At 47.9% G+C, this 26,959-nt stretch overlaps 2 protein-coding genes across 2 annotated transcripts; one reads left to right on the top strand and one right to left on the bottom strand.

Annotated features, from left to right (window-relative positions):
- Window positions 1-474: 474 nt before the first annotated feature.
- On the top strand, window positions 475-5,089 carry LOC120709456 (NPL4-like protein). Its single transcript, XM_039995085.1, has 2 exons — window positions 475-1,727; window positions 4,709-5,089. The coding sequence occupies exons 1-2, from the start codon at window positions 729-731 to the stop codon at window positions 4,961-4,963; spliced, it is 1,254 nt and encodes a 417-aa protein (XP_039851019.1). The 5' UTR covers window positions 475-728; the 3' UTR covers window positions 4,964-5,089.
- A 1,830-nt stretch (window positions 5,090-6,919) lies between these two features.
- On the bottom strand, window positions 6,920-13,942 carry LOC120709457 (peroxidase 27-like). Its single transcript, XM_039995087.1, has 4 exons — window positions 13,302-13,942; window positions 12,955-13,143; window positions 12,697-12,862; window positions 6,920-7,532 (listed from the first exon to the last, which is right to left on the bottom strand). The coding sequence occupies exons 1-4, from the start codon at window positions 13,551-13,553 to the stop codon at window positions 7,108-7,110; spliced, it is 1,032 nt and encodes a 343-aa protein (XP_039851021.1). The 5' UTR covers window positions 13,554-13,942; the 3' UTR covers window positions 6,920-7,107.
- Between the last annotated feature and the right edge of the window lie 13,017 nt (window positions 13,943-26,959).

Below are 26,959 nucleotides of genomic sequence, written 5' to 3' on the forward strand. Positions count from 1 at the left end.
TATAAACTGAGGCCGTGTTTAGTTACAAAAATCAAAATTCCAAATTTTTTTTCCGGCACCTGCATGGAGACTTAAATCTAGACGAAATAAAAAACGCATTACGACTGCTGCCTGTAAATCGCGAGACGAATCTAATGAACCTAATTAGGCCGTAATCAGAAGCTAAATTGCTACAGTAATGCTACAGTAAACAACCTCTAATGACGGATTAATTAGACTCATTAGATTCGTCTCGCGATTTATAGACGAGTTCTGTAATTTATTTTGTGATTAGTTTATGTTTAATACTTCAAATGTTGAAAGATGCTTTTTCAAAAATTTTACGGAGCGCAACTAAACGGGGCCTGAGCAAAAATTTTAACATCCCAGCACGTTTGAAAGTTGAAACGTCCTAATCCCTTCCACGTGCAAGAATTTTGGTCAAATTTTGCGTCCATTCATAGATTTTATCCTAGGATCTCTTTACAGGAAGGCGCACGCAACCACCGCCTAGCCTTCCGGAATCTCCCTCCCTCCGAACCCATCCCTCTCCATCTCCGGCTATCCCCCGCCGTCTCGGCTTCCTCCTCCCCTCCCCTCACCCTCCTGCTCTGTTTCCTCCTCGCGCACAGATTCCGCAACCCCACCCCGGCTCGGCCTATAAATCGCACCAGCGCAACCCCGAATCCCCGCAAAACCCATCGCCCAAGCCAAGCGCGAGCAGCAACGCCGCCGCCGCCGCCGCCGCGATGATCCTCCGCATCCGCAGCCGCGACGGCACGGACCGCATCACGGTCCCGGACCCGGCCTCCGCCACCGTCGCCGACCTGCAGCGCCTCATCGAGTCGCACCTCACCGTGCCCGTCCCGCTCCAGCGCCTCTCCCTCGACCCGGCCCTCCTCCTCCCCAGCCCCTCCGCCGCCGTCCCCCTCCTTGCCAACCCGGCCGCCACGCTCGCCTCGCTCCGCCTCGCCAACGGAGCCTTCGTCTACCTCGCCTACCCGCCCGACGCGCGCTCCGCCCGCCCGCCGCCACCCAAGGCGCTCTCCGCCGCCGGCTCCTTCGGCAAGAAGATGACCATGGACGACCTCATCGCGCGCCAGATCCGCGTCACCCGCCAGGAGAACGCGCTCTGCGCCGTCGCCTCCTTCGACCGCGACGCCGCCAACGCGTTCCAGCTCTACGTCGCCGAGTCCCTCGCGTTCGCCGTCAAGCGGGCGGGCTTCCTCTACGGCCGCGTCGACGCCGAGACCAAGGAGGTCTTCGTAGACTTCATCTACGAGCCGCCGCAGCAGGGCGCCGAGGACGTCGTCCACCTCATGAGGGATCCCGACGAGGAGGCCCGCGTCGACGCAATCGCCGAGGGGCTCGGGATGCGCCGCGTCGGCCTCGTGTTCACGCAGGCCGTGGGGAGGAAGGCCAGCGAGACAGGCGAGTACACCATGTCCAACAGGGAGGTTGTGCAGGCCGCCCAGCTGCAGGCTGAGGGTGGGATCCCGGAGTGGATCACGGCAATAGTGAAATTGGAGGTGGGGGGTGACGGTACTGGGGACGTGCACTTTGAGGCCTTCCAGATGAGTGAGATCTGTGTAAAGCTCTTCAAGGATGGGGTACTGGAAACTGAAGTTGGGGACACCGATGATCCCCGCTTGTCCAAGATGCGGAAGGAGGTGGTGGCAGGGGGTAAGGATACTATGGAGGTGGACAATGACTTCTTCCTCGTCCCTGTCAAGATCTCTGATCACCAGGTATACTTCTTTACTCACTTCTGCTATGTATTCTGTAGTTTGAAATTTATCAAATAAGAATGGATGGGGGATATATATTTATCTAGTATAATTAGGCAGTACCACGTTTTATCTCTTTGCGTTGTGTGAATGTACCTGTGGCTTATTTTGATCCAATGTTGTTCAATTAGTAGCAATACTGACTTTTGTAGTGAACCAAGTCATACTTTAATTGGACATAATTGTAAGTAAATATAATTAATTTGCCATAATATTCCAATTCAAAGGGGCAGCATCAGGATTTTTTTTTTTTGTTGACAGGAAGGGTTGCTGCTTCAGTTGTAGCTGGCTAGTTCATGAGCTATTTGTTTATTTAAAATTGCCAGTATTATGAAAGGCGCCATAGCTGGGTTGAAAAATCGAACATTTTATAAATGTAGAACATAAAAAAGATATGCGTTTGTGCTAGGGAGCAATTGATCAATAATCCATGCTTCTCTGTGGGTTTTGAATAACATGTTGACCTGAAACCATAGGATTGCCCACTTTGGTTTGTCACACAATTGTTGAGAGAAAGAATTCTTTGTGTGTGATACTTGAACTGAGACAGCCTACTCCACACTCCGTAGTAGTTAAAGAGGTTGCCCTTTTGAGGGTAATATTGTGATTCAGTCTTTGAATCACATCTAGATGACTAGATAGAGATGTAAGGACTTAAACGGCATTGTTGACATGAAGATATGCTTAGAGTGGGTATGATGCATGGATTGGGGTTGGTTATACAGAGATTTATAGTTCTATTATACCATATTGTTATTTTTAAACAAAAGAAGCTTTGGCATTTTTCTTTATAAGGTGAGCACTTATGTTGGCCCTAGTACCCAAATAAGTGTAAAAACACCTGCCCTGTAATCTGTGGAGGGCGGTCTGCCATACTGCATAGAAGTTGTATGAGACATAATCTTGGAATCTATAGGTCATAAGAATCTGTGATTTACTTGAATTTGATGTGCTTTTGCTGAAAAATATTGGTGTCCTGAGGCAGAAGGTCTGGGAGTGTATCAGTTAACTGTCATAAGATAATTATTTTTGACATGTACTTTCTCTAGTACCAATGTTGAGATTAGTGGGTCTGCCAGAATATTTGAAATGAACTTGCAGAAGAAGAGATTGACATTTATGACTATGTACCTTTGCTTTTACTCAAATATTCTATGGATCTACGTTTAAAAGAATTATTGTAATAGTAAAATTGTTGAGATTAGTGGGTCTGCCAGAATATTTGAAATGAACTTGCAGAAGAAAAGGAAATCGACATTTATGACTATGTACCTTTGCTTTTGCCCAGATATTCTACGGATCTAACCTTTAAAGGAATTATTGGAATCTTCATCTTCGGGGATTAACATCTAGGCTCTAAAATAGCTTTCTTCAAATATTCTATGGATCTAACTTTAAAAGAATTATCGGAATCTTCATCATAAGGGATCTCAGGCTCTAAAAATTCCAACTTTTTATCCAATGCATGATTCTCCACTTTCAGTGCAAAGAAATGGAAAGGTAATCCATAGGTTGCAGTTATGACCTAGATGTGATGTTTGGCTGCCCGGTTGCTCCTTTATATATTTTCGTTTCATTTTCTCAGATTAGTTCTAGAATTGCAAAATAGCCAAAATCGTCCCTGAACTATGGGGCTTAGCTCAATTTGGTCCCTGAACTATGAAAATGTCCAGTTTAGTCCCTAAACTATCATAATCGGCCCAACTTCATCCTTGAATGTGACGTGGCATGCTACGTAGGCTACTCCAGTCACCGCTTAGTCAGTTTGTGGTGTGAAATATCCTTTTTGCCCTCCATCCATAGAGCAGGTTTAAACACAGGCAGCTTCCAGCCCGCATCGACCCGCTCCCTCCCTTGCCATTGATGACCAGCACTACCTAAGAGGGGTGATGACCTGGTTGGGGAGGGAGCGGTCAGCTCGATGTGGGCTGCAAGCTGCCCATGTTAAATCTGCTATATGGATGGAGGGTAAAAAGTTTATTTCACACCCCAAGCTGACTCGGCTGACTGGGCAGTGATAGGACCCTACGTGGCGTGCCATGTTGGATTCAAGGACGAAGTTGGGCCGATTATGATAATTCAGGGACTAAATTGGATGTTTTCATAGTTCGGTGACCAAATGGAGTCGAGCCCCATAGTTCAGGGATGATTTTGGCTATTTTACCTTCTAGAATACTAGAGTATTTAGTTTTCTCTATTTGGCATAGTTTAAGATGACAAATTATATTGAACTTTTGGTTAGAAAATCATATGAAACTTGGAAAGGTGGATAATTTGTATTTTCCTTTTTTTATTACTTGCTAACAAACCTAAAGTCTTGAATAATACTGGTGCTGCAATCAAGCTGGAAACATGATTTACTGATTGCTGTGTATTCCAATAGAGCATCTGCTCATGATCATCAGGACATAACAGTTCTCACATATTTGGCATGGTCAACTACAAGAACTATTTTAAATAAATCACATGTATTAAGATGGTAAAATTATGTTCTGCATATGTTTCTTTTCAAGGGATGCTTAGCTCTAAATCCAGCAAAAATTGTTGATTGTCCTAGTTCCTGTTGTTAGTGCACTGAAACTGAATAATTGCAAGAGTGCTAAGGTGCATGGTGGTAGGATTGGTTCCTGTGAGTTCTATTGATTTATTGTTATCTGCTTCATCGCAGGTTGATTTAATTCTGGGGTGATTCTTGATTATGATTTTATTAAACTCTTGTTCAATAATTTAGGCTCCATAAATACGACTGATGATGCTCTAGATATATTAAAATCTTCTACCTTCAGTGGATATAATTTTGTACTGTTCTATGTTGGGGTGTAGTAATTTGACGCAGGGCAGGGAGGAAATGGGTTCGCTGCACTCTCTGCGCTGTAGCTGATTACAAATTTCTGTTTTACATATTTCAATGTTTTAACCTCAGTTACGCATGGTGTCTGCAGGGTCTACTCTCAGTAGGCTTTCCTATAGAGAACCGTGGCAGTCCTGTAGGAATGAGTGCGCTGAGAAGCCACCTGGACCGGACAAAGCATCTGAATTTTGTGAAGTGGATCTCCGACTTCCATTTGCTGCTCAAGGTCGCTACTTTCTTAGATGTAAAGGCAGATGTGCCTCCCCTAGCTGCATGTGTAAAAACTCAGAGCAGGGTGCCTGAGGGCTACCAGCTTCTGATCGAGTCCTTGGCTAGTCAGGGATAATCTTGCTCATGGAGGCAAGATAGGACGATGCTCAATTTACTTGTCACATCATGTGTAACCTATGAATGTCTCAGGTGTATAAGTATTTTTCAATTCTTATGCGATTACCATTCTGATAGAGTGACATCTTTCGTTGTGGTGGCGATGCTTGAACCTTGTCTTGCAATGAACTGAACACCAACTCTTACAGTTTCGTCATGGGGGCCGCGACACTGGGTTTGGTGGGCTAGGGCCTAGGGAACAAAGGTGGTAGTGAATGACAATAGTGCCTGAGCAGAACTGAGAACTGTCATTATTTGTTTCTTGAATATTGACTAATCTCCTTATTATGATCAATGTCTTGTGATTCATTCCATCTTCCATGTTGGATTTGTTGTACGACTATGGCTTCACAGAGCTCTAGGGGAAGTTGAAATTAACATGTTGGGAGTGTCGTTAGAAACTGATATAAGCTGGTAAAGAAAGAAAGAAATGTTCTTTATATACAGAATATGGTATAGTTCAATCTTTATATTTACTTTGGATTTTGGAACAAGTCTATTTGGCCTCTAAACTCTTCAGTTTGTCCAATTAACCCTATCTCTAATACTTTAATGCGCTCCAGTGTAAAAAAAATTGGATTACCTTTTGGTCTGGGCAATCCAACTTTCACCCTTTTTAGTTTTGGCACAGTTAAAGTGCTGTAGGATTGATGTGGCGACCCTGTTTAGTTCAAAAAAAAAATTCTACAGTACATGTTATATCGAATTTTTAGACACATACATGAAACATTAAATGTAGTTGAAAGAAATAGGAAAAAATCTATATCACCCTCTCACCTATGAGTGGTGGACTACATAACCCCCAACCTTTGAAACGATCTATATCACCCCCTGAACTTTCCAAAATCGGTCAAATTACCCCCTAAAGTAGTTTTGAAAAATCATTGTAAATCACAGAAAATCATAAAATAAAAAATCCAATTGTGTTGGACTCTAAATTAGTAGATCTACACAGTGAACATATAATATGGTATGCTTTAGTATATTTTTTTACAGCTATAAAGAAAAGCATAGATCTAAAGCTACAACAAAAAAAATGTACTAAAGCATACCATATTATATGTTCATTGTGTAGATCTACTCATTTAGAGTCCAATACAATTAGATTTTTTATTTTATGATTTTTCTGTGATTTACTATAATTTTTCAAAACTGCTTTAGGGGTAATTTAACCGGTTTCGAAAAGTTCAGGGGGTGATAAAGACCGTTTCATAGGTTGGGGGGTTATGTAGTCCACCCCTATAGGTGAGGGGGTGATATAGACTTTTTCCAAAGAAATAACTAATTGCACAGTTTAACTAATTAGCACGAGATGAATTTTTTAAGCCTAATTAATCCATGATTGGACATTATTTGTCAAGTAACAACGAAATGTGCTACAATACCAAAACCTAAACCTTTTCGCGAACTAAACACAGCCTAATTTTAATGAGGAAAAACTCAAACACCCAACACCTTCACAGAATTTAGAAACAAACTCCAAGAGATATTTTAGCGTACAATGAATCCCACAAAGATAACTAGAGCTCTTGAAACAAGTTGTACAACCTTCAAATAATTTTTTAATAAATATAAAACAATAAAAATTCTTCATAAATTTCAAATAAAATCCATGTAGACTCTGTCATGCGGCTCCTGAATTGTGCATGCTCCAATTCTCCTTTTATTTTCTAGATTTGGTCAACAAAGCATCTTGAGCGTTTTTCCTCAAGCTATAGATATTTCTGTGGGTTCCTTGTGTCCCAAAGTGGCTCTAATTTTTTTTTTCCAAAATTGCTAGCTAGAGACGTTTAGTAACTTTTTCTTATTTAAATAAAAGATCCGCTGCCACATCAGCCTTACTAAATGAACTGAAAGTTGGGGTATCCAAACTAAATGGTACTACAGTCAGTGAATTAAAATTCGACAAGCAGAAGAGCTCTAAACGGACTTATTGATATAACTTTTAGTACTTTTGACGGTTGATCACCAAGGAAAAGATCGATATGCTATTACAGTGCACGTTGCACAGGTAATCATATATGTCACCAATAATTTCAAGTATATATGACTCATCTGAATAATATAGTATATAAATTAAGTTGCATTGGCTCTCATAGATCATCAGTTGACGACGTTGCATTTCTTCCTGATCTGGCCGTTGGCACCGGTGAGCACGCCGATCTGCCCCATGCGCTTGATGGAGTTCTTGAATGCGTCGAAGAAGACGCCCGGGTCCTGCAGCTTGTCGACGATGTTGGCGGCGCGGCCGTCGGTGAGCAGCGTGGCGTCGGAGGTGAACATGCCCTGGTGCGCCTTGAGGTTGACGAAGTAGTGGTTGTCGAAGGAGAGGCTGCTGCCGGGGTCCATGGGCACCACCGTCGTGTTGTCGTTGGGGTTCTGCAGGTTGCGCCGGCACTGCCCCTGTAGGAATCTGGCGTAGGGTGGGTTGAGGGCGGGGTCGATGTCGCTGGGGTTGTTCTTGCCGGTGAAGTTGAACAGCCTCGAGCTGAACAGGTTGCAGTGTCCGATGCCGATCGTGTGGCCGCCTGTTATTATATTGATGCAGCAGGGAATCGAATGAGAATCATACGTATGAAAAAAAAACACTACTACAAAATGATTAGTAGGAATAGACCATCTTTTAGGGATGAATCAAAATGTGATCTGTTGTTATAAATAGAGCAGAGTTATTGTAGCAACCAACCCGCTCCTCGAATGCATTTTCAGGGCGGGTCAACCCCTCATCTGCCCCTAAAAGTGGTCCATTTTTAACCATTTTTAGAGGGGGTGACCTTCACTTAAAAATGCAGGGGTTGGTCACCCCTCACCCGCCCCTACAAGTAATTTTCAAATTTATTCCAAAAATTTATTTAATTCAAAAAATAGCAAAATGCCTCAAAAATGTAAAATTTTTAGCGTAAGCCTATTGTGATCTATAAAATTAGAAAAAATATTTAAAGCATATTTCATTTTATAAAATGATTATGAGTGTGGAAATCACAAAGTGAGCCTTGAGTTGTATGAGATAGTAGAATGAGTGAGTTATACATTATAATTTCGCACTTTCAACCATTATATACGCTGAAATATGGTTTTGATTTTTTAGTTCTACATGTCATAATAGTCTTATACTAAAAATTTCTTTTTTATGTGTTTTGCTATATGTTTTCATTTAAGCAAAAATTTCAAAATAAAAAACAATTTATAGGGATGGGTAGTGGCGTCACCCATCCCTAGAAATGGACTTTTAAGGGCAGGTGGGGTCATCACCCGCCCCTGTAATTTCATTTCTAGGGGTGGGTGACACCTCTACCCACCTCTAAAAATTGATAGCCCGCTCCCTTCTCGATGTGGCATGACATCCATGTCATGGATCCGCGCTCCCACTTTCTTCGCCAATCGCATGGCATGGCGGCCTCTACACACCCCGCATGTTCCTTCTCTCCCTCACTGCCCTCCCTTCCCCGCCGTTCTTCCCCTTCTCTTCCTCGTCTCCCAGCCCAACCACCCCTCACATTATTTTCCTTCCCCTCTTCTCCCACCCCCGCTGCCCTTCCCTCTCCCGCCTGGCGACACGATGTGGGGACTGTGCCGACACGGATCAAGCCGCTCCTCCCTCGTCGCCACCCGGAGCCACGACGAGCGTGCGGACGGAGCAGTGCGGTGGCACTGTGTGGCACACGATGCGGTGCGGTGTGGCACACGGTGGCACAGAGCAGCGGCACCCGAGGTGTGGACCAGCGTCGGCCTAGAGCAACGAAGGCATGGAGCTGCGACTACGCAGGGCTGACGATCTGCTGCATAACTGCTTTGCTGGGCGCCTCCGCCGGGCGGAGCAACCACAACGTGGGTCTGCACCACGACCGGGCACGGTTCGCACACCTCTCGCGGGACCGGGCTCGACGCCATCTCACGGATGCCTTGTCTGCCCTGTTGCTACTTACATCCAGAAAACAGCTCATTCGTCCCTACACGTTAGTACCGGTCGCACTTTGGTCCGATACTAATGCCTCAATTTAGTACTGGGTGGTGCGCACAGTGCTCTCAGGAGCCGTTTAGTACCGGCCATAACCACCGGCCAACACTAAAGTGAGTCGCCGACGCTAGGGGCAACAACTAAATGGCAACTTTGTACCGGTTTGTGGCTTGATCCGGTACAAAATGACCTCGAAGAGATTTAATACCGGCTAGTGGCACCAACTGGTACCCAAAATCTCAATTTAGTACCGGGCGTAGAGACTACCCGGCACTAATATCAAGAGCACCACACAGGCTTTATCTCCTCTCATTCCTTATCTCTTTCCCCAGCACTCTCTCTATCTCACTCTCTCTCTCCCGTCATCCCCTCCGCTTCTCTCCAACTCCCGTGGCGGCGGTGGCACGAGCGCGCGGCTCCGACGTGAGCCCCCGGCGGCTGCGGAGCGTGTGGCCATGGGCGGAGTGGCGGCGGCAGCGAGCCGTGGCGCGAGCGAGCGACGGCAGCGGCGGCGGGGGACGACGGGCGGGCCGCAGCAGCTGCTAAGAGCAGGGGCACGGAGGCCTTCCTCGACCGCCGCTGGCGCGCAGGGGAAGCGGATGCCTTCCCGGGCCGCCACCGGCACGCGGGTGGCGCGGAAGCTGCCGACCACCAGGGAGCAAGGGGCGACGCCTTCCCCAACCGCCAGGGAGCAAGGGGCGACGCGCGGGGGCCTTCACCGGCGGCTGCCGGCGCGCCGGAGGCGCGGAGGCCGCTGACCACCAAGGGAGCGGGGCAGCCGGCGCGGCGCGCGGAGGATGCGAAGGCCGCCGGCCACCAATGGCGTACAGTGGGCTCCATGTGTCTATGTGATAATTTTTTTTTTATTCTTGAGAAACCTTAGCTTGTTGATGTGAAATCTCTGATTTTAGTTCATGTATTCTTTGAAATTTGTAACTGGTTCATGTGATTGTGATTTTTTTTGTGATTCTTGTGATTGTGAATGCGTGTGATTGTGAATGCAGTGGTGGTCGGTGCTGTGTGGAAAAGAAAAGGAAAAGAAAATAAGAAAAGAAAAGGAAAAGAAAAAAAAGCTACGCGTGGCGGGCGAGCAGTTTAGTACCGGCCGCTAACACCGGCCGGTACTAAACACTCCATTTAGTACCGGTCAGAGTGACCGGTACTAAATGCTTGCATATTTAGTACCGACGGAACAATACCGGGCGGGAAACCGGTACAAACTGGGGGTTCCCGACCGGTACTAATGAGAGAGTTTCTAGCAGTGACTGGAACGCCATGACGCGGAGCAGCGGCGGCCCGGAGAATCAGCGACGTGGGGAGCGACGGTGCACGAGGGCGGAGTGCATGGCGACGTGGCTCCTGCCACCGTTGATTTTTTAGTTTTTTATTCGATTTGTAGGAGTGGGTCGCTGTGTGACCCGTTCCTGAAAAACCCATTTCTAGGGGCATGTGGTGCCCTCACCCGCATCTAAAAATGGATTTTCAGAGGCGGTTAACATACCCATTCCTGCAAACAACTAATTTAGTTGCGGAAAAAATGGGTTTTTACCCGCCCCTACAAACCCTTTTCGTAATAGTAAAATTAAGATGTTAATAATTCAGAGGAAAATGACACAAAATTAAACTTGGGAAAAATTGAATTGGTTATTTTTTTTTGCAAAAGCAGATATATATAGATCGCCGTAAGGAAGCGATTTTCCCCAAATTATTATATTGCTTCTTCGAGGCTAATGGATCGATCGACACATATATTTCATCATGGCGTCAGTTATCGTCTAATAATAATAGATTTGACAATATATTTATTTTTTTTAAAAAATAGGCACATAATAAATTTGAGCTGAAGATAAAACGAAACTAGGAACCATAGCTGACTTGAGTTTTTCTCAACTACCAGTACAAGGCACGCCCATCCCAGACAATAGACATGCAAAGGAAGGGGGAAAAAAAGGCTACGTACAGTTGCCGACACCATGCATTCACGTGTGATGCTTCCTGCCTGCTTGACGTACGGGGAATGATTGTTTGATTTATTTGCCCATCACCGACAATTTCATCAGATCCTTTTCAGTTCAGATGGACACTGGCCAGTTGTTTTCAGGTCACTGTAGGAGCAATGATATTTATGCTGAACATGCTTATTTCATGCTACTGTGTTCAGGTTGATCCGTCCAAGCCGTTGCTATTTAATTATTAGCTACTATTTTTTCGTCAACGATATATATTCATCTACTGCTTATAGCTTCATCCCCAAAAATTTAGAACAATAATAGGAAAACATTGCTGGAAATTCTAAGTCGTCACAACTAGCATAGCAAGCACAGACTGATGTTAAAAGGGAACATGGGGCTATTCTATTAGTCTATATCAACCTTGCAATGTGTTAAGGCTATAAATACAGAGTAAAATAGAAAACTTACTGGAGGGAGCATGCTGCCGGCAAACAAATTACACTTACCAGATATTTATAAAAAACTAATTATTCATCTATATATCTGAGTGGCATTGTGGTCCCTTATATATTAATTAGCTTGTTATATTATTAGTTACGTGCACACCATAAAGTTAAGTCGGGAAATAATACTAATTCAAATATTTTCGTTTATTGCTACATCGGTTTGTTTAATTAACTAGAGATATCACAGCATGTACGGTGGAATACGACACTTCGAGGAAAGATCTCTACTAGTTTCAAAGTTACATTCATTATTTCAATAATTACAAACATTGTAAGCTGGTTGTGTCGGTGCCTAGCCCAATATTAATGGCAGACATTGACAACTGAATGGGTGGGACCATAATAGATGCATGTGATTTTTATTCGAAGTTTGAAGCTCTATCACACGCGAGAAGTTAAACTCCCTATAGTACATAGTCTCAGATATTTTAGTTGCATCATTGTTTTTTATAAGGGAAGTTTTATTAAATTTCAATGTTTCAATAATGTTTACACTAAAAACCATAAGAACACTAGCACTCTAATAAAAATCAATCCAAAAATTAGATAAGCTTTATTTTAGTTTGATTTTTACTGTAAGAAAAATGCAAAAAAAAAAGCATGCTTCATGATGGTTGACTGGTTGTAAGCTGGTACGATAGTACGTAAATAGCAAGGTTCTATGCCAGTCATATTATAGTGATCGAGCTATGTTCGGACATACTTGATGCGATTTGATGGACGTCTGATGTATCAGTTTAATTTGTCATGGAGCTGTGTGGTGGTTAGCTAATAAGATAGGTGTGTGTGTGTGTGTGTGTGTGTGTGTGTGTGTGTGTGTGTGTGTGTGTGTGTGTGTGTGTGTGTGTGTGTGTGTGTGTGTTGGCATTAATAGAGAATTTACATACTAGTCTCGATTCTCTTTAAACGACTGCATGTTCCTGCATTGGTAGAAATAATCAGCTATGTACATGCACTTGAGCTTGATCATCACAATTATGCTTGCTACCAAACAGGCAAAGAGCATCTTCAGTTAAGCTCGTGGAGGAAGGCGTCGATAGTCGTAGAGCTAGGGATAGATATATAGACGATGATCATCATCATGTCCTCCATCTAAACCTAACCAATAATGGCAAGCAACTAAATGCGTACGACGTCGTCTTAATTTTGCGTACACATATGCGTTCATGCATGAATGCGTTTGCTTGTACGTGACGTCATTGTCTACCAACACAATACTACTGTAGAGATACTGCAGATAGAGGAGGATGGTGGTACTGGACTACTGGTACCGTACCTGAGAGGACGACGAGGTCCTGGAGGCCGAGCCCTTTGCTGGAGAAGTTGGCGAGGAGGATGTCGAAGGTGGAGGACGGCGCCGGGATGTCGTCCAGCGCCTCCTGGTCGCTCGACACCGTGCCGTCGCGCCGCCCCGTCTCCACCTCCCACAGGTTCCTCTTGTACTGCATTGATCGCTCGTCATCATGCATTGATCCAGCACCGATTTCATCATTCGTTCGACCGATCGGTCGATCGATCATAGATCTCACCGTACCTGGAACGAGACGGAGTCCCTGGCGGCGAGCGCGACGATGTCGGCGCAGGAGACGACGCCGGGGCACGCCCGCTCCAGCGCCGCCTTCACCTCGTCGATCACGTCGAAGCCGGCCAGCGACAGGTTCGGCGCCGCGTCCTTCTCCGCCGTGTTGGTCGGCGAGTCCAGCAGCACCGACGCGTCGCAGCCCTGTACATACACATGCATGGTTCGCATATCTATCTCCATTATTATTAATAAATATGCGCCTCCATTCTAGCTAGCTAGGTGTAGACGACATCCATACAGTAACATCATCGCTAGATCGATCATCGTTTGACCACACTGATCTGCACGCACGCACGTACCCTGACGAAGCAGTCGTGGAAGAACATGCGGAGGAACTTGGCGGCGAGCTCGCGGTTGCCGGCGACGCGCGCCCACACCACCTCCCGCGCGATGTCCTCCGCCCGCGGGCAGCTCTTCTTGTAGAACCCCTTCTTCAGCCCCGCCGCCTGCGCCGACGCGGTGCCGACGCCGGCGGCGGCGGCGACCACCAGCAGGGCCGCCAGCACCCAGCTCATCACGCCCGTGAATGTGATCAAGCCCTTCGCCACCATCTTGCTCGATCACCTATAAATCTGTCTATCTGGACAGCTGATCGATCGATCGATCGACCGACGACGCCAGTAGCCAGCTACTGCTCTAGCTTCTTGCAACTTTTACACAGGTCACCACAAGAGATATAATAGAACTCTCTGATTATTGCTATATATGGAGTATCAATAATCAAGATGCATGAGCACTTTCTTAGTATAGCTAGCTTTATATATGATTCCTACCAGTGGGTGCTGGTGAGGATCATAAATGTGTTTGTTGCGGAGATCGATTTGCTTCGTGGTCGATCTACACTACAGTACTATACCTGCAGCTTACTACGACTAGTCTACCTGGGCATATGCATGGCACGAAGCACGGGAGCGTTGGACGCCCTTGTCAAGGGGTTAATGTGAGAGGCAGTGGAGGCCTGCTCCTTGGTGTGATGAGTGATTGTCAACACGTGGAGTGGACTAACAGTGTGTAGTCGCGACTCTGTGGAGATTGCGCCAGTTCTTGGTCTGTGGTGGGCAGGTACACGGATGGCGCGGTTGCAGCGAGATGGTTTGGACAAGAGCGTGGCGCGTGCCGATGCACCATGCGGCGGCGTTGCGGTGGCGGGAGCTCGACGACCATGCGGAGGCGGGAGACCTTGCAATGGCGCTGGAGGCCCAACCGGACGACCGTGCGGTGGAGAAGGACAGCCCAGATGCTTGGGCCACTGCTGGGCCGCGAGGCGATTCACTCCTGGCGCCAAGGCGGGACGGCGTGGAGTTTGTTGGTACCTCGGGAAAAACCAACGGCGGGATGCGTCGACGTCGGCCAAGTCGAAGAGGTTTCGGCGGGAGGTCGGACACGTGGCGTCATCGGGCTCGGCGGGTGTGCCCGGAAACATCGCGCGGGAAGGGTTCGCGGTTCCCTCCAAAACCGCACCCGAACTCGGTTTCGGCAGTTTCCCAAAAACTGCCCCCGGAAGATTCCAGAAGGACGCGTGGCAACATCAAGAGGATTGCGTCGAGTCGAAGCAAACTTCTCGGAGTTGTCGCGGCCATCGGATGTCTTCGATGTATCTTTTCCGGTTTTGCCCCTACGGGCTTTTAGTTTAATTTCAGCTGTAGGGGTATTCTAGTCTTTAGTAGTCGGAGGCTTGGATGGCAAGGAAGGGAGCAGGTGGGAGGGGACGTGCTGGCTTGGGAACAAAAGGCAGGCACCCTCCCTGGTTGAGGTGCGCTGGACAGAGAAAGAAAAAGAGCTGCAAGCCAGGCGCCATCTCTCCTCCCTGTTCTTCTTCTCCCCTTCCATCTCTAGGATTCTAGCAATGGATTTTTGAAGAACTTGTAAGGAGATCTTGTGGGAAAGGAGGCCCATCCCTCCTTGTGCCCTCGGGGCTTTGAAATCAAGGTTCGTCTCATGTTCATCTGAACTCTACTTGCATGAATCATCCTAGTTCTTGATTTCCTTGTTCTGGTGTTTCTACTACTTGTTGCTGTGGTTCTTAAGGTTTTTCTTGGCGACTAGAATCATCCTAACCAAGTGCTAGAATTCATCTAGATCGCGAGCCTTCAAGAACTCAGTTTTAGGAAAATTCTGAAAACCCCGTTCTTGCCTCGTTCTTCGTCGATTCCTCACAATCCATGGAGTGGATCGTCGATTCCTTTGGTGGGTAGGTTCACAAGGTCTTTGTGAGCGTGCCTGCGAAATTTGGTTAGATTTCAACTTGATTTGGGCTTTCAAACGTCAAATCTCTCTCAGGTCGCGGGCTGGAAAAACTCTGCTCTGCTCGGGCAGATTTTTCCTTAACGCCGGTTGAACCGACGCTAGCCTTCGCATGCGTCGGATCAACCGGTGAGTGCTTTTGTCACGGGTTAGGGTTTTTGGGGTTTTGTGTGATTGCACCGGTGCTTTGATTTCCCCAACGTCGGTTTAAACGGCGTCACTAATTTGGTTTTGCTGTTGAGAGCGTTCGACCGGTGTATAAGGGTTTGTCAACGTCGGTTCATCCGGCGTTCATTTGCTTCGGTCTGTGAACCCTCTGGACAACTGCACCGGTGATGGAGTTTTTGGGAGCATCGGTTTAACCGGTGTTCATTGCTTGGTTTGGTGCATTTTGTTGATCCTCTGGACAACTGCACCGATGTGAGTTTGCGATTTTGTCGGTTTAACCGACGTTCGATCACCGGTTTAACCGACGAGGTTCAAAACCCAGCGTCGGTTCAACCGGTGCTCACTGGTTGTTTGCTGCAGGCTCTGTATCACCGGTTTAACCGACGTCGTTCAAACGTGTGCGTCGGATCAACCGATGATATATACCTTGCTTGGTTCTTGCACTGCTTTCGTGCAATTGCTTCCGCACTTGATCGCTTTGGTTCCTAGGCTTGTTTTGTGTTAGTGTAGCTTCCTTGTAGCTACTCTGCACATCGCCTAGAACTCTGGGGTTGGGGTGCACTCTTGAATTGTGAGCCGAAGTTTTTGATCGCGATAATTTTCGAAGGCTCCCATTCACCCCCCCCTCTGGTCGCATTTCTCGGTCCTACAATTGGTATCAGAGCCGGGACGGTTTCTCTATAGCCTTCTCCGGTTCGAAATCGTTGTGCGACCATGGGTTCACCGGGCAAACCCCCGATCTTCGATGGATCCGATTACGACTATTGGAAGGTGCGCATGCGTGCCTATCTTTTGAGTCTAGGTTCCGAGGTCTGGGAGATTTGCGTGGACCCTGATTATGTGAACCTTGCGGTCCGCACGACCGAGCTTCAGGTTAGGAGACATGAGGTCAATAGCAAGGCGTACAATGCTCTCATAGCCTGTCTCTCTCGTCCTGAGTTCGATCGTGTCAGCGACCTTCTCACAGCCCGGGAGATCTGGACACGGTTGGCCAATTTCCATGAAGGAACCAACCATGTCAAGTCGAGGCTGTATGAGACTCACCGGCGGGAGTACGAGAACTTTTCTCAGTTGCCGGGTGAGAGCATCGACACCATGTTCAGTCGTTTTCAGTCGATTGTGAACAAGGTGCGTGCGAACCAGCCACAGGGCACCCAGGCCTACTCCGATCATGAGAAGGCTATGAAGCTTCTCTATGCTCTTGATCGCAAGGTCTGGGAGGTGAAGGTCCAGACTATCATAGAGTCTGCTAGCTATGAGACCCTCACTGTGGATGAGCTGTTCAGTAAGCTCAAGGCTTCGGAGGTGGAGAAGCTCTCTCGAGCTAAGATGGAAGGCAATCATGCTGATGCCTCCGCCTCCAAGTCTATGGCCCTTGTAGGCACCTCTGGAGCTAACTCTGACCCTTCTCTTGGAGGTTTTTGCTTGTCTTCTCTTGTGTCTGTGACAGATGAGCAGCTGGAGGTGCTGGGAAACGAGGAGCTTGCATTGATCATCCACAAGTTCCAGCGTGCCTTCAACAACAGACAAGCACGAGCGAAGACCTGCTTCAACTGCGGCAAGACCGGCCACTTCGCCGCCGAGTGCCCCAAGAAGAAGAGTTCCAGGGATGATGACGGCCGCTCCAGGCACGAGGAGTACCGCGAGCACCGCCACAAGCACAAGAGTGAGCACTCCCACAAGAAGAATGGCGGACGCTCCAAGCGGCACCACGAGCGGAAGAAGAAGAACGTCGGCAAGTACAAGGACAAGCAGGCGTTCGTCGCCCGGAGCGAGGATCACTCCTCCACCAGCCAGAGTTCGACGTCTTCGTCCTCATCCAGCTCCAGTGACTCTGACTCACACCACCGCGGCGAAAAGAAGCGGAGCTCCAAGAAGAAGGCCACAGAGGGCTTCACTGGCCTTTGCCTCCATGCTGGGAAGGCGGCCGGTCTCTGCACCATGGCCATCGACTCCGACGCCGACGGAACTCCTTCCACTACTGCAGAGCGTGCACCTCAGCTAGAGTCAAGCTCTGAGGTACGTCCTGAGCACCCCACTCCTGAGGAGTTGGAGGATCTTTACACTGCTCTAGATAATCAAGACCTGATCATTAAGGATGCAAAGAGGCAGTTTAGAGCTTTGAGACAGGAGCTGAAGGAAGCTAAGCTAGCTCTAGAAATTGCTCAGTCTGCACCTATTGTGGAGGAGTGTGTTGAGGAGGATGAGTGCAGTCAGTGCATCGGTTTGATGTCTGACCTGTCCGAGCTCAGGAGCAAGTATGATGAGAACTTGCTCAAGCTCGAGGAGGGCAAGAAGGCCATGGATGAGCTCAAGTCCCGGCCTACCCTCTTGGGTGCTTGCAAGGAGTGCCCAGCACTTAGAGAAGAGCTTAAGGAGAAGAATGTTGCTTTGAGGAAGTTGGAGAAATCCGCAGTTCCTAGCTCTTGCTCTGCTGATTGTACTGTGTGCCCAAGCCTGATCTCTGAGCTTGAGGAGGCACGGAAGGACAAGACCCGGATGGAGGAGGAGAACTCCCACCTTCGGGAGATTCTCAGTTGGGTGTCCGCCCGCGAGCCTCAGTTGGGCATGATGGTTCAGCAGTTTAAGCGTCCTGATGGTGTTGGGGTTGGTTTTGCTTTTACTCCTGCTGACTTTGTCCAACCCTATGGTAAGATTGGTGAGATACTTGAGCCGAGTGTGAATGTACTCTCTTCCACAGCTTCACCAGTTCCTAAGCCAGCACCAGTTAAGGACGGAATCCTCACTGAGCCACCTAAAGCTCCACCTAAAAATCCAGTGTGGGTTCCCAAGCCTAACCATCTCAAGAACCGACTGGATACACTCCCTCCTAGTGGTAAGCCAATTCCTAAGCCCAAGGTGAGGACTCAGCCCCCCAGAGTTCCTCAGAGAGCCCCAGCTTCTACACCACAGCCTACACACAAGAGAGAGCCTTACCTGTGTGAGTGGTGCGAAAGGGAGGGTCACTTGGCAGAATTTTGCTTCCGGAGGTTGAGGTTTGAGCGCAGGCAGTCTGAGAGGCGTGCTCCGGAAGTGTTCCACCAGGCTACAGGTGGACACACTCCAGCTCGACGTGGGCAAAGGCGGGATGCCAGGCCACGTCGTGTAGGTGGAGGAGGGGGAGGCGGTGGTGGTTACCGTGCTCCTGTTGGTGGTTTCGCCGGCCCTGTTCCACACCGTGCCTTCGGTGGTGGTCAGCGAGGCCGAAGCTTTGGTGGCGGAGGCGCACCACGTTTTCCTCAGCGTGGTGGTCGCCAGCCACAGTTTTCGTTTGAGGATACTTACCCTGCTTTCGAGCAGATGGCACGACACTGGTTTGCTTCTTTCTGTGCTAACCCCAGTGTCGGGCCATTTGCCCGCTCTTTCTCTTCTTACTGAGCAGGACACTCGAGGCCTGGAGGACATATGGCTCATGGACTCCGGTTGTTCGCGCCACATGACCGGAAGTCACAGATGGTTCTCCAGCCTCACCCCGATGAAGGACAAAGAGTACATCACCTTCGGGGATAACAGCAGAGGAAAGGTACGTGGAGTTGGCGCTATTCGGATTTCAGATGACTTCACCTTGAGAGAAGTTGCTCTTGTTGATAAGCTGGGTTTTAATCTGCTCTCTGTCTCACAACTTCTTGATGATGGGTTTGAAGTGAGTTTTAAGAGAGGTTGCTCGCGTGTTCTTGATTCCAGAGGAGAGTTTGTGTGCGGCATTGTTCCTTTTGGCCGTGTGTTTCGCATTGACTTTTCTGGATCTTCTTCTAGCACCTCTCACTGTCTGGTGACTGGTCAGTCTTCTGAGCTCTGGAGGTGGCATAGGAGACTCGGTCACTTGAGCTTTGATCTACTAGTTAGGCTCAGCTCACTTGGTCTGATCCGAGGATTGCCCAAGCTGAAGATGGACAAGGACCTTGTGTGTCACCCGTGTCGTCACGGGAAGATGGTTTCCCTTCCGCACCCACCTGTAAATCAGGTGATGACATCGCACCCTGGCGAGCTTCTTCACATGGACACCGTTGGTCCTGCTCGCGTGCGCTCTGTCGGTGGGAAGTGGTACATTCTTGTGATCGTTGACGACTTCTCTCGGTACTCTTGGGTTTTCTTCTTGGAGACTAAGGATGAGACTTTTCAGCACTTTCGTGATCTTGCTTTGAGGTTACAGAACGAGCTTCCACATGCCATGAGGGCTATCCGCAGTGATAATGGAACTGAATTTAAGAACGCTCGTTTTGATGACTTCTGTCGTGACTTTGGTCTTGATCACCAATACTCCTCTCCTTATGTTCCTCCACAGAATGGCGTGGTTGAACGCAAAAATCGGACCTTAGTGGAAATGGCCAGGACGATGCTCGATGAGCATAGGACTCCTAGGCGTTTTTGGGCCGAAGCGATCAACACCGCATGCTATGTTGCCAACCGCATCTTCCTTCGCTCATTCATGAAAAAGACTTCGTATGAGTTGCGGTTTGGTCGACAGCCCAGAGTGTCCCACCTGCGTGCTTTTGGTTGCAGATGCTTTGTTCTGAAGGAGGGAAATCTTGATAAGTTCGAGTCTAGGAGCTCTGATGGCATTCTTCTTGGCTATGCTCTTCAATCCAGAGGCTATCGTGTTCTTATTCTTGAGACTAATCGGATCGTCGAAACTTGTAATGTAACCTTCGACGAGTCCACTCCTTCTTTGTCTGCTTCTTTGGAGTGTGCAGGTGATGATGAGTTTGGCCAGGACATCTTTGAGGATGAGGATGAGCCTGAGGCCTTTGAGGATGATGGTGGTGTCCCTGTGCCGGCTGCAGGCCCACTTCCTGGAGATTCGAGTTCTGACGATGATGGCGGCCCGCTCCCCACAGCTTCGACTACGGCCGATCCACGTCCAGCTCAAGGTTCTTCCTCCGGGACCCATGTTGAGGGCAGTGGCGAGGCGACTTCGTCAAGAGAAGCACCACGACACATTCAGCGTCGTCATCCACCTCAACAAATGTTAGGTGACCTCAACGTACGAACCACGAGGTCCAAGGTAACAAGTATCGCTGGCTTTGCTCATTCAGCGTTTGTTGCCTCCTTTGAGCCCAAAGATATTGGACATGCTTTATCTGATTCTAACTGGGTCAATGCCATGCATGAGGAGCTAGAAAACTTTGAGCGAAACCAAGTCTGGGTCCTTGTAGAGCCTCCACCAGATTGCCACCCTATAGGTACCAAATGGGTTTTCAAGAACAAACAGGGTGAGGATGGGATGGTTGTGAGAAACAAGGCTAGGTTAGTAGCTCAGGGTTACAACCAGCAGGAGGGGATAGATTATGAGGAGACCTTTGCACCTGTAGCTCGTTTAGAGGCCATCAGGATCTTTTTAGCCTTTGCAGCTTCAAAGGGGTTCAAGCTGTATCAGATGGATGTTAAGAGTGCCTTTTTGAACGGGTTTATAGAGGAGGAGGTCTATGTGAAGCAACCTCCTGGCTTTGAGAGTCCCAAGTTTCCAGACCGAGTCTTCAAGCTTCAGAAGGCTTTGTATGGTCTGAAGCAAGCCCCTAGAGCCTGGTATGCGAGATTGAGAGCCTTTTTGCTTAAACAGGGGTTTGTCATGGGATCGGTAGATAAGACTTTGTTTCTCCTCAGGCGTGGTGCTGATTTTCTGTTGGTTCAGATTTACGTGGATGACATTATCTTTGGTGGCTCCTCTCACTCTCTTGTTTCTAGTTTTTCTAATGACATGAGCAGGGAGTTTGAGATGTCTATGATGGGTGAGCTTCAGTTCTTCCTCGGGTTGCACATCAAGCAAACCCGGGATGGCACCTTCGTCCACCAGGCCAAGTACACCAAGGACATGCTCAAGAAGTTCGACTTCGGGGACCTCAGTCCCATGCCGACTCCCATGAGCACTTCTACGGCGCTGGATGAGGACACTGAAGGTGTTGCTGTGGACCAGAAGGAGTATAGGAGCATGATCGGCTCGCTCCTGTACTTGACGGCCACCAGACCCGACATCCAGTTCGCCGTCTGTCTCTGCGCGAGGTTCCAGGCTTCTCCGCGCACTTCTCACAGGAACGCTGTGAAGAGGATTTTCAGGTACCTTCGATATACTCCTGAGTTTGGCTTATGGTACTCTTCTTCCTCTTCTCTTGCGTTGGTTGGCTTCTCTGATGCTGATCATGGTGGGTGTCGGATTGATCGCAAGTCGACTTCAGGCACTTGCCAGTTTCTTGGAACTTCTCTTGTGTCTTGGTCTGCCCGCAAGCAAACTAGTGTAGCCCTTTCCACCACAGAAGCCGAATACATAGCTGCTGCTAGTTGTTGCTCCCAGATTCTTTGGATGAGACACACTCTCAGTGATTATGGCCTAACCTATGGCAGAGTTCCCATTTTCATTGACAGCACCTCAGCCATTAGCTTAGCCAAGAACCCTGTCCTACACTCTCGCTCCAAGCATATAGACGTGAGGTTCCACTTTCTGAGAGATCACTATGAGAAGGGTGATGTCGAGCTGACCCATGTGTCCACTGAAAATCAAGTAGCCGACATCTTGACCAAGCCCCTAGAACAAGCTACCTATGCTCGCTTGCGGGGAGAGCTTGGCGTGTGCTACCCATTTTGAGTTGGGTAGTTGTTTTTGTAGTTTAGGTTTTGTTTTTCCTTCTTTTTGCTTTTTCTTGCATTTTGTGTACATATCATCTTGCATTGCATTTGCTCATATGCATTACACTTGCACTAAGCTTCTCATGTATGATATCTGCATTTGCTTGTGCCTTGTGCTATGCTATGAGTTGTATATATGCTTTGACCATGAGTAGCTAGCTCCTTTGAATATGTTGTATATTGGCTCTGAGTTTAGCTATTTTATTCTTTGAAAATCATATAACTTGGTCACCTTCTGGATCTGCTACTAGCATGTGTAGGTTTGTATGCCTATGCTATCTTGATCATGCTTAGTGGCTAGGTCCCTTGCTCTCACATGCAACAAGATGCCCTCTTTTCTGTTGGAATAGTTTAATTGGTATCTAATTTCAAAAAGTCCAACAATTTGGTTTATCTTGGGTTGCTTTGAGTGAAAAGATCCAGGTGGGATTGCTTGCACCACTGTTCTTGTATCGAGACTGCTCCTCTGGAGAACTTGGACAAGGCTGTGGATGACTGAGAGTGGTGTCTTAAGCTTCTGATGGTCCTTGACCTAGGCTTGGCACATTCGTTAAGTTAAGCGCCTGCAAGCCTTCAACCCCTGGCACCGAAATTTGAAAGTTTTCAATTGGTATCAAGGCCGCTTGAGTGGCAGTTGCTGTGATATGGTTTGGGTAGCTCACCTGTATGTTCTTGCTAGCTCTAGCATGCTTGCTTGCCTTCTAGTATGCTAGGTCCTTTATGGTGATGCTTTTCTTTTACAAATGACAAATGCTTGCTCATGATCTGTATAGATATATTCTTATGAGCTTCTTCATGCATTGTCTTTGTATATGCACCCTCATAAGCTGTGCTGATTTGACCCTTGCAAATGCTCTTGTTCTGTACCTGGAAGCTTTTAGGCACGCATGCACTTCATGGCATATTTCCAGGGGGAGCATCTAGGCAGGGGGAGTTTCCTTGACGTGTGCCTTGTCAACAAGGGGGAGAGAATGTTGGTTTTTGTCTCACCTTAGGGGTTAGGGTGAAATTTCTTGATCCTTGTCCAAAGGGGGAGAGTTTGTTTGTTTGATCTCAGGGAGAGATTCAGACTTTGAGTGTGCACACATCGGGGGAGAGTTGCATAGTGAGGGGGAGCTGCATTTCAGGGGGAGTTTTTGAGCCTTTCTCATGCTCTTTGCTGGTTGCGTTGAGCTTAGCCTCTTTCTGGAGGAACCAGATTTGCACATGCTTGGCTGTGTTGAGCCTTGCCTCCTTCTTGAGGGGTCAAGCATGTTTTGGAGTCAGTGCGTCGAGCCGTTGCCCTTGTCTTAGGGGCTGACTCTTTTGGCTTTGCTATCTTCAAGTGATCTTTTCTGGCTTTCATTCGCTTTTGATCACTTGAGTTTGCTCTCTTTGTTTTCTATTTCTTTTTGGTTACCCTTTTCTTTCACCAGTGCCCGTGTGGGGTATGGTGTTGACAATGCACTCATCAAGGGGGAGATTGAGAGGCAGTGGAGGCCTGCTCCTTGGTGTGATGAGTGATTGTCAACACGTGGAGTGGACTAACAGTGTGTAGTCGCGACTCTGTGGAGATTGCGCCAGTTCTTGGTCTGTGGTGGGCAGGTACACGGATGGCGCGGTTGCAGCGAGATGGTTTGGACAAGAGCGTGGCGCGTGCCGATGCACCATGCGGCGGCGTTGCGGTGGCGGGAGCTCGACGACCATGCGGAGGCGGGAGACCTTGCAATGGCGCTGGAGGCCCAACCGGACGACCGTGCGGTGGAGAAGGACAGCCCAGATGCTTGGGCCACTGCTGGGCCGCGAGGCGATTCACTCCTGGCGCCAAGGCGGGACGGCGTGGAGTTTGTTGGTACCTCGGGAAAAACCAACGGCGGGATGCGTCGACGTCGGCCAAGTCGAAGAGGTTTCGGCGGGAGGTCGGACACGTGGCGTCATCGGGCTCGGCGGGTGTGCCCGGAAACATCGCGCGGGAAGGGTTCGCGGTTCCCTCCAAAACCGCACCCGAACTCGGTTTCGGCAGTTTCCCAAAAACTGCCCCCGGAAGATTCCAGAAGGACGCGTGGCAACATCAAGAGGATTGCGTCGAGTCGAAGCAAACTTCTCGGAGTTGTCGCGGCCATCGGATGTCTTCGATGTATCTTTTCCGGTTTTGCCCCTACGGGCTTTTAGTTTAATTTCAGCTGTAGGGGTATTCTAGTCTTTAGTAGTCGGAGGCTTGGATGGCAAGGAAGGGAGCAGGTGGGAGGGGACGTGCTGGCTTGGGAACAAAAGGCAGGCACCCTCCCTGGTTGAGGTGCGCTGGACAGAGAAAGAAAAAGAGCTGCAAGCCAGGCGCCATCTCTCCTCCCTGTTCTTCTTCTCCCCTTCCATCTCTAGGATTCTAGCAATGGATTTTTGAAGAACTTGTAAGGAGATCTTGTGGGAAAGGAGGCCCATCCCTCCTTGTGCCCTCGGGGCTTTGAAATCAAGGTTCGTCTCATGTTCATCTGAACTCTACTTGCATGAATCATCCTAGTTCTTGATTTCCTTGTTCTGGTGTTTCTACTACTTGTTGCTGTGGTTCTTAAGGTTTTTCTTGGCGACTAGAATCATCCTAACCAAGTGCTAGAATTCATCTAGATCGCGAGCCTTCAAGAACTCAGTTTTAGGAAAATTCTGAAAACCCCGTTCTTGCCTCGTTCTTCGTCGATTCCTCACAATCCATGGAGTGGATCGTCGATTCCTTTGGTGGGTAGGTTCACAAGGTCTTTGTGAGCGTGCCTGCGAAATTTGGTTAGATTTCGACTTGATTTGGGCTTTCAAACGTCAAATCTCTCTCAGGTCGCGGGCTGGAAAAACTCTGCTCTGCTCGGGCAGATTTTTCCTTAACGCCGGTTGAACCGACGCTAGCCTTCGCATGCGTCGGATCAACCGGTGAGTGCTTTTGTCACGGGTTAGGGTTTTTGGGGTTTTGTGTGATTGCACCGGTGCTTTGATTTCCCCAACGTCGGTTTAAACGGCGTCACTAATTTGGTTTTGCTGTTGAGAGCGTTCGACCGGTGTATAAGGGTTTGTCAACGTCGGTTCATCCGGCGTTCATTTGCTTCGGTCTGTGAACCCTCTGGACAACTGCACCGGTGATGGAGTTTTTGGGAGCATCGGTTTAACCGGTGTTCATTGCTTGGTTTGGTGCATTTTGTTGATCCTCTGGACAACTGCACCGACGTGAGTTTGCGATTTTGTCGGTTTAACCGACGTTCGATCACCGGTTTAACCGACGAGGTTCAAAACCCAGCGTCGGTTCAACCGGTGCTCACTGGTTGTTTGCTGCAGGCTCTGTATCACCGGTTTAACCGACGTCGTTCAAACGTGTGCGTCGGATCAACCGATGATATATACCTTGCTTGGTTCTTGCACTGCTTTCGTGCAATTGCTTCCGCACTTGATCGCTTTGGTTCCTAGGCTTGTTTTGTGTTAGTGTAGCTTCCTTGTAGCTACTCTGCACATCGCCTAGAACTCTGGGGTTGGGGTGCACTCTTGAATTGTGAGCCGAAGTTTTTGATCGCGATAATTTTCGAAGGCTCCCATTCACCCCCCCTCTGGTCGCATTTCTCGGTCCTACATAATGTGAGCATATGCATGGTGGCATGCTAGATCCGAAGCCGAGATCCATGGATAGCTAGAGAGTAGCTTTATTCAATGGGCTCGCAACCACCAAGGCGAAGCTAGCTATATAATCGACCGTGATTTGACGCCAACGTCTCAACGTCTCCAGCACATGCTCCGGGAGACTTTTGTTTCGAGAGCTAGCTGAATTAATTCTTGTTGCATCTATTCATCCTGCTCGAGGTAAGGGCAGTTGCTCCGGGTCCTAGTCTTCGTTTAGTTTATGATGAGAGGACACAGTAGTAGTAGTGGTCACAAAATGGGCACCGGAATTTGGTAAACAGTGACTTTGTTACTCAACGATGTGGTTACCAATAGCCAAGTACTAATTCCTAAAAGTTTATCTTTCAGAGAGGCTTGAACAATTTTTTTTTAAAAAAATCATTATTTCAGATTTCTTTAAATACAAATATAATGACGTTGTCATGCACCGACACATGCACCTATGGTGAACTTAGGTAGGGTTGCTTTCCCTTTCTTTTTCTACAAGAATTTTGTGTCATTCTCATGGTAGCTACCATGCTCTATTATAGTTTTATTATTCTGTCCCCTTCTTTTTTTCATTATACAAAAATATCATACTGATTTCTCATGGCAGCTATAGATGTGCGCACGCACACTACGACCATACGCAGACACATCACTGGCATACTCATGAGCGCGCGCGTCTACTACGTCGCATGTTCTTTCTCTTCCTAGGTGTGTGTCGCTCGAGGGATCATATTGACTTCTCAAGAACATTTTTCTTGTCGTATATACATGTGTGTGTAGTTCCTTTTTCCCTAGGAATATACGCTACTGGATGCATAGAAAACAAAAAGATGTGGACTTTTCAATAACTTTATTTTAATACCTTCCGTTGTAGCTATATGCACCCAAACTGACACGTACGCATTATTGTTTTCTGAGGTTGTAATAATAAAGAGCTAGACTCTTGGTTTGATCGAGTACCGACATGACACTTGCTTGGGCCGTATGATGTCTGGTAATTCGCGCGCGCGCGCCATCCACCCGAATACCCGATCTGTCTACGTCCTGCTGCTTATTGCGCGACGACGTATACGTACGTGCAGGCAGCGGTTTGTTCCAGTATTGGAGTCAACCACATGCAGCTGATCACTTTGTCGGGTTGAGAGAGAGAGAGAGAGAGAGAGAGAGAGAGAGAGAGAGAGAGAGAGAGAGAGAGAGAGACGTGCCAACGAAACGATAGATGGATGGAGATGACCGGATCTAGCAGCCCACGAGAAACCGCGTGACTTATAGTTGAAGCCATGCATGATTTTTCTTGCAAGGAAGT

This window comes from Panicum virgatum, chromosome 5K (genome assembly GCF_016808335.1).
Source record: "Panicum virgatum strain AP13 chromosome 5K, P.virgatum_v5, whole genome shotgun sequence".
NCBI lineage: Eukaryota > Viridiplantae > Streptophyta > Magnoliopsida > Poales > Poaceae > Panicum > Panicum virgatum.

Bases quoted from the DNA above. Each gene is read 5' to 3' on its own strand.
- LOC120709456 (XM_039995085.1), top strand. From the start codon at position 729: ATGATCCTCCGCATCCGCAGCCGCGACGGCACGGACCGCATCACGGTC. The intron at 1,728-4,708 runs GTATACTTCTTT...TGGTGTCTGCAG, and splicing joins TCAAGATCTCTGATCACCAG to GGTCTACTCTCAGTAGGCTT.
- LOC120709457 (XM_039995087.1), bottom strand. From the start codon at position 13,553: ATGGTGGCGAAGGGCTTGATCACATTCACGGGCGTGATGAGCTGGGTG. The intron at 13,144-13,301 runs GTACGTGCGTGC...GTGTATGTACAG, and splicing joins TCCACGACTGCTTCGTCAGG to GGCTGCGACGCGTCGGTGCT. The intron at 12,863-12,954 runs GTACGGTGAGAT...CGATCAATGCAG, and splicing joins GGGACTCCGTCTCGTTCCAG to TACAAGAGGAACCTGTGGGA.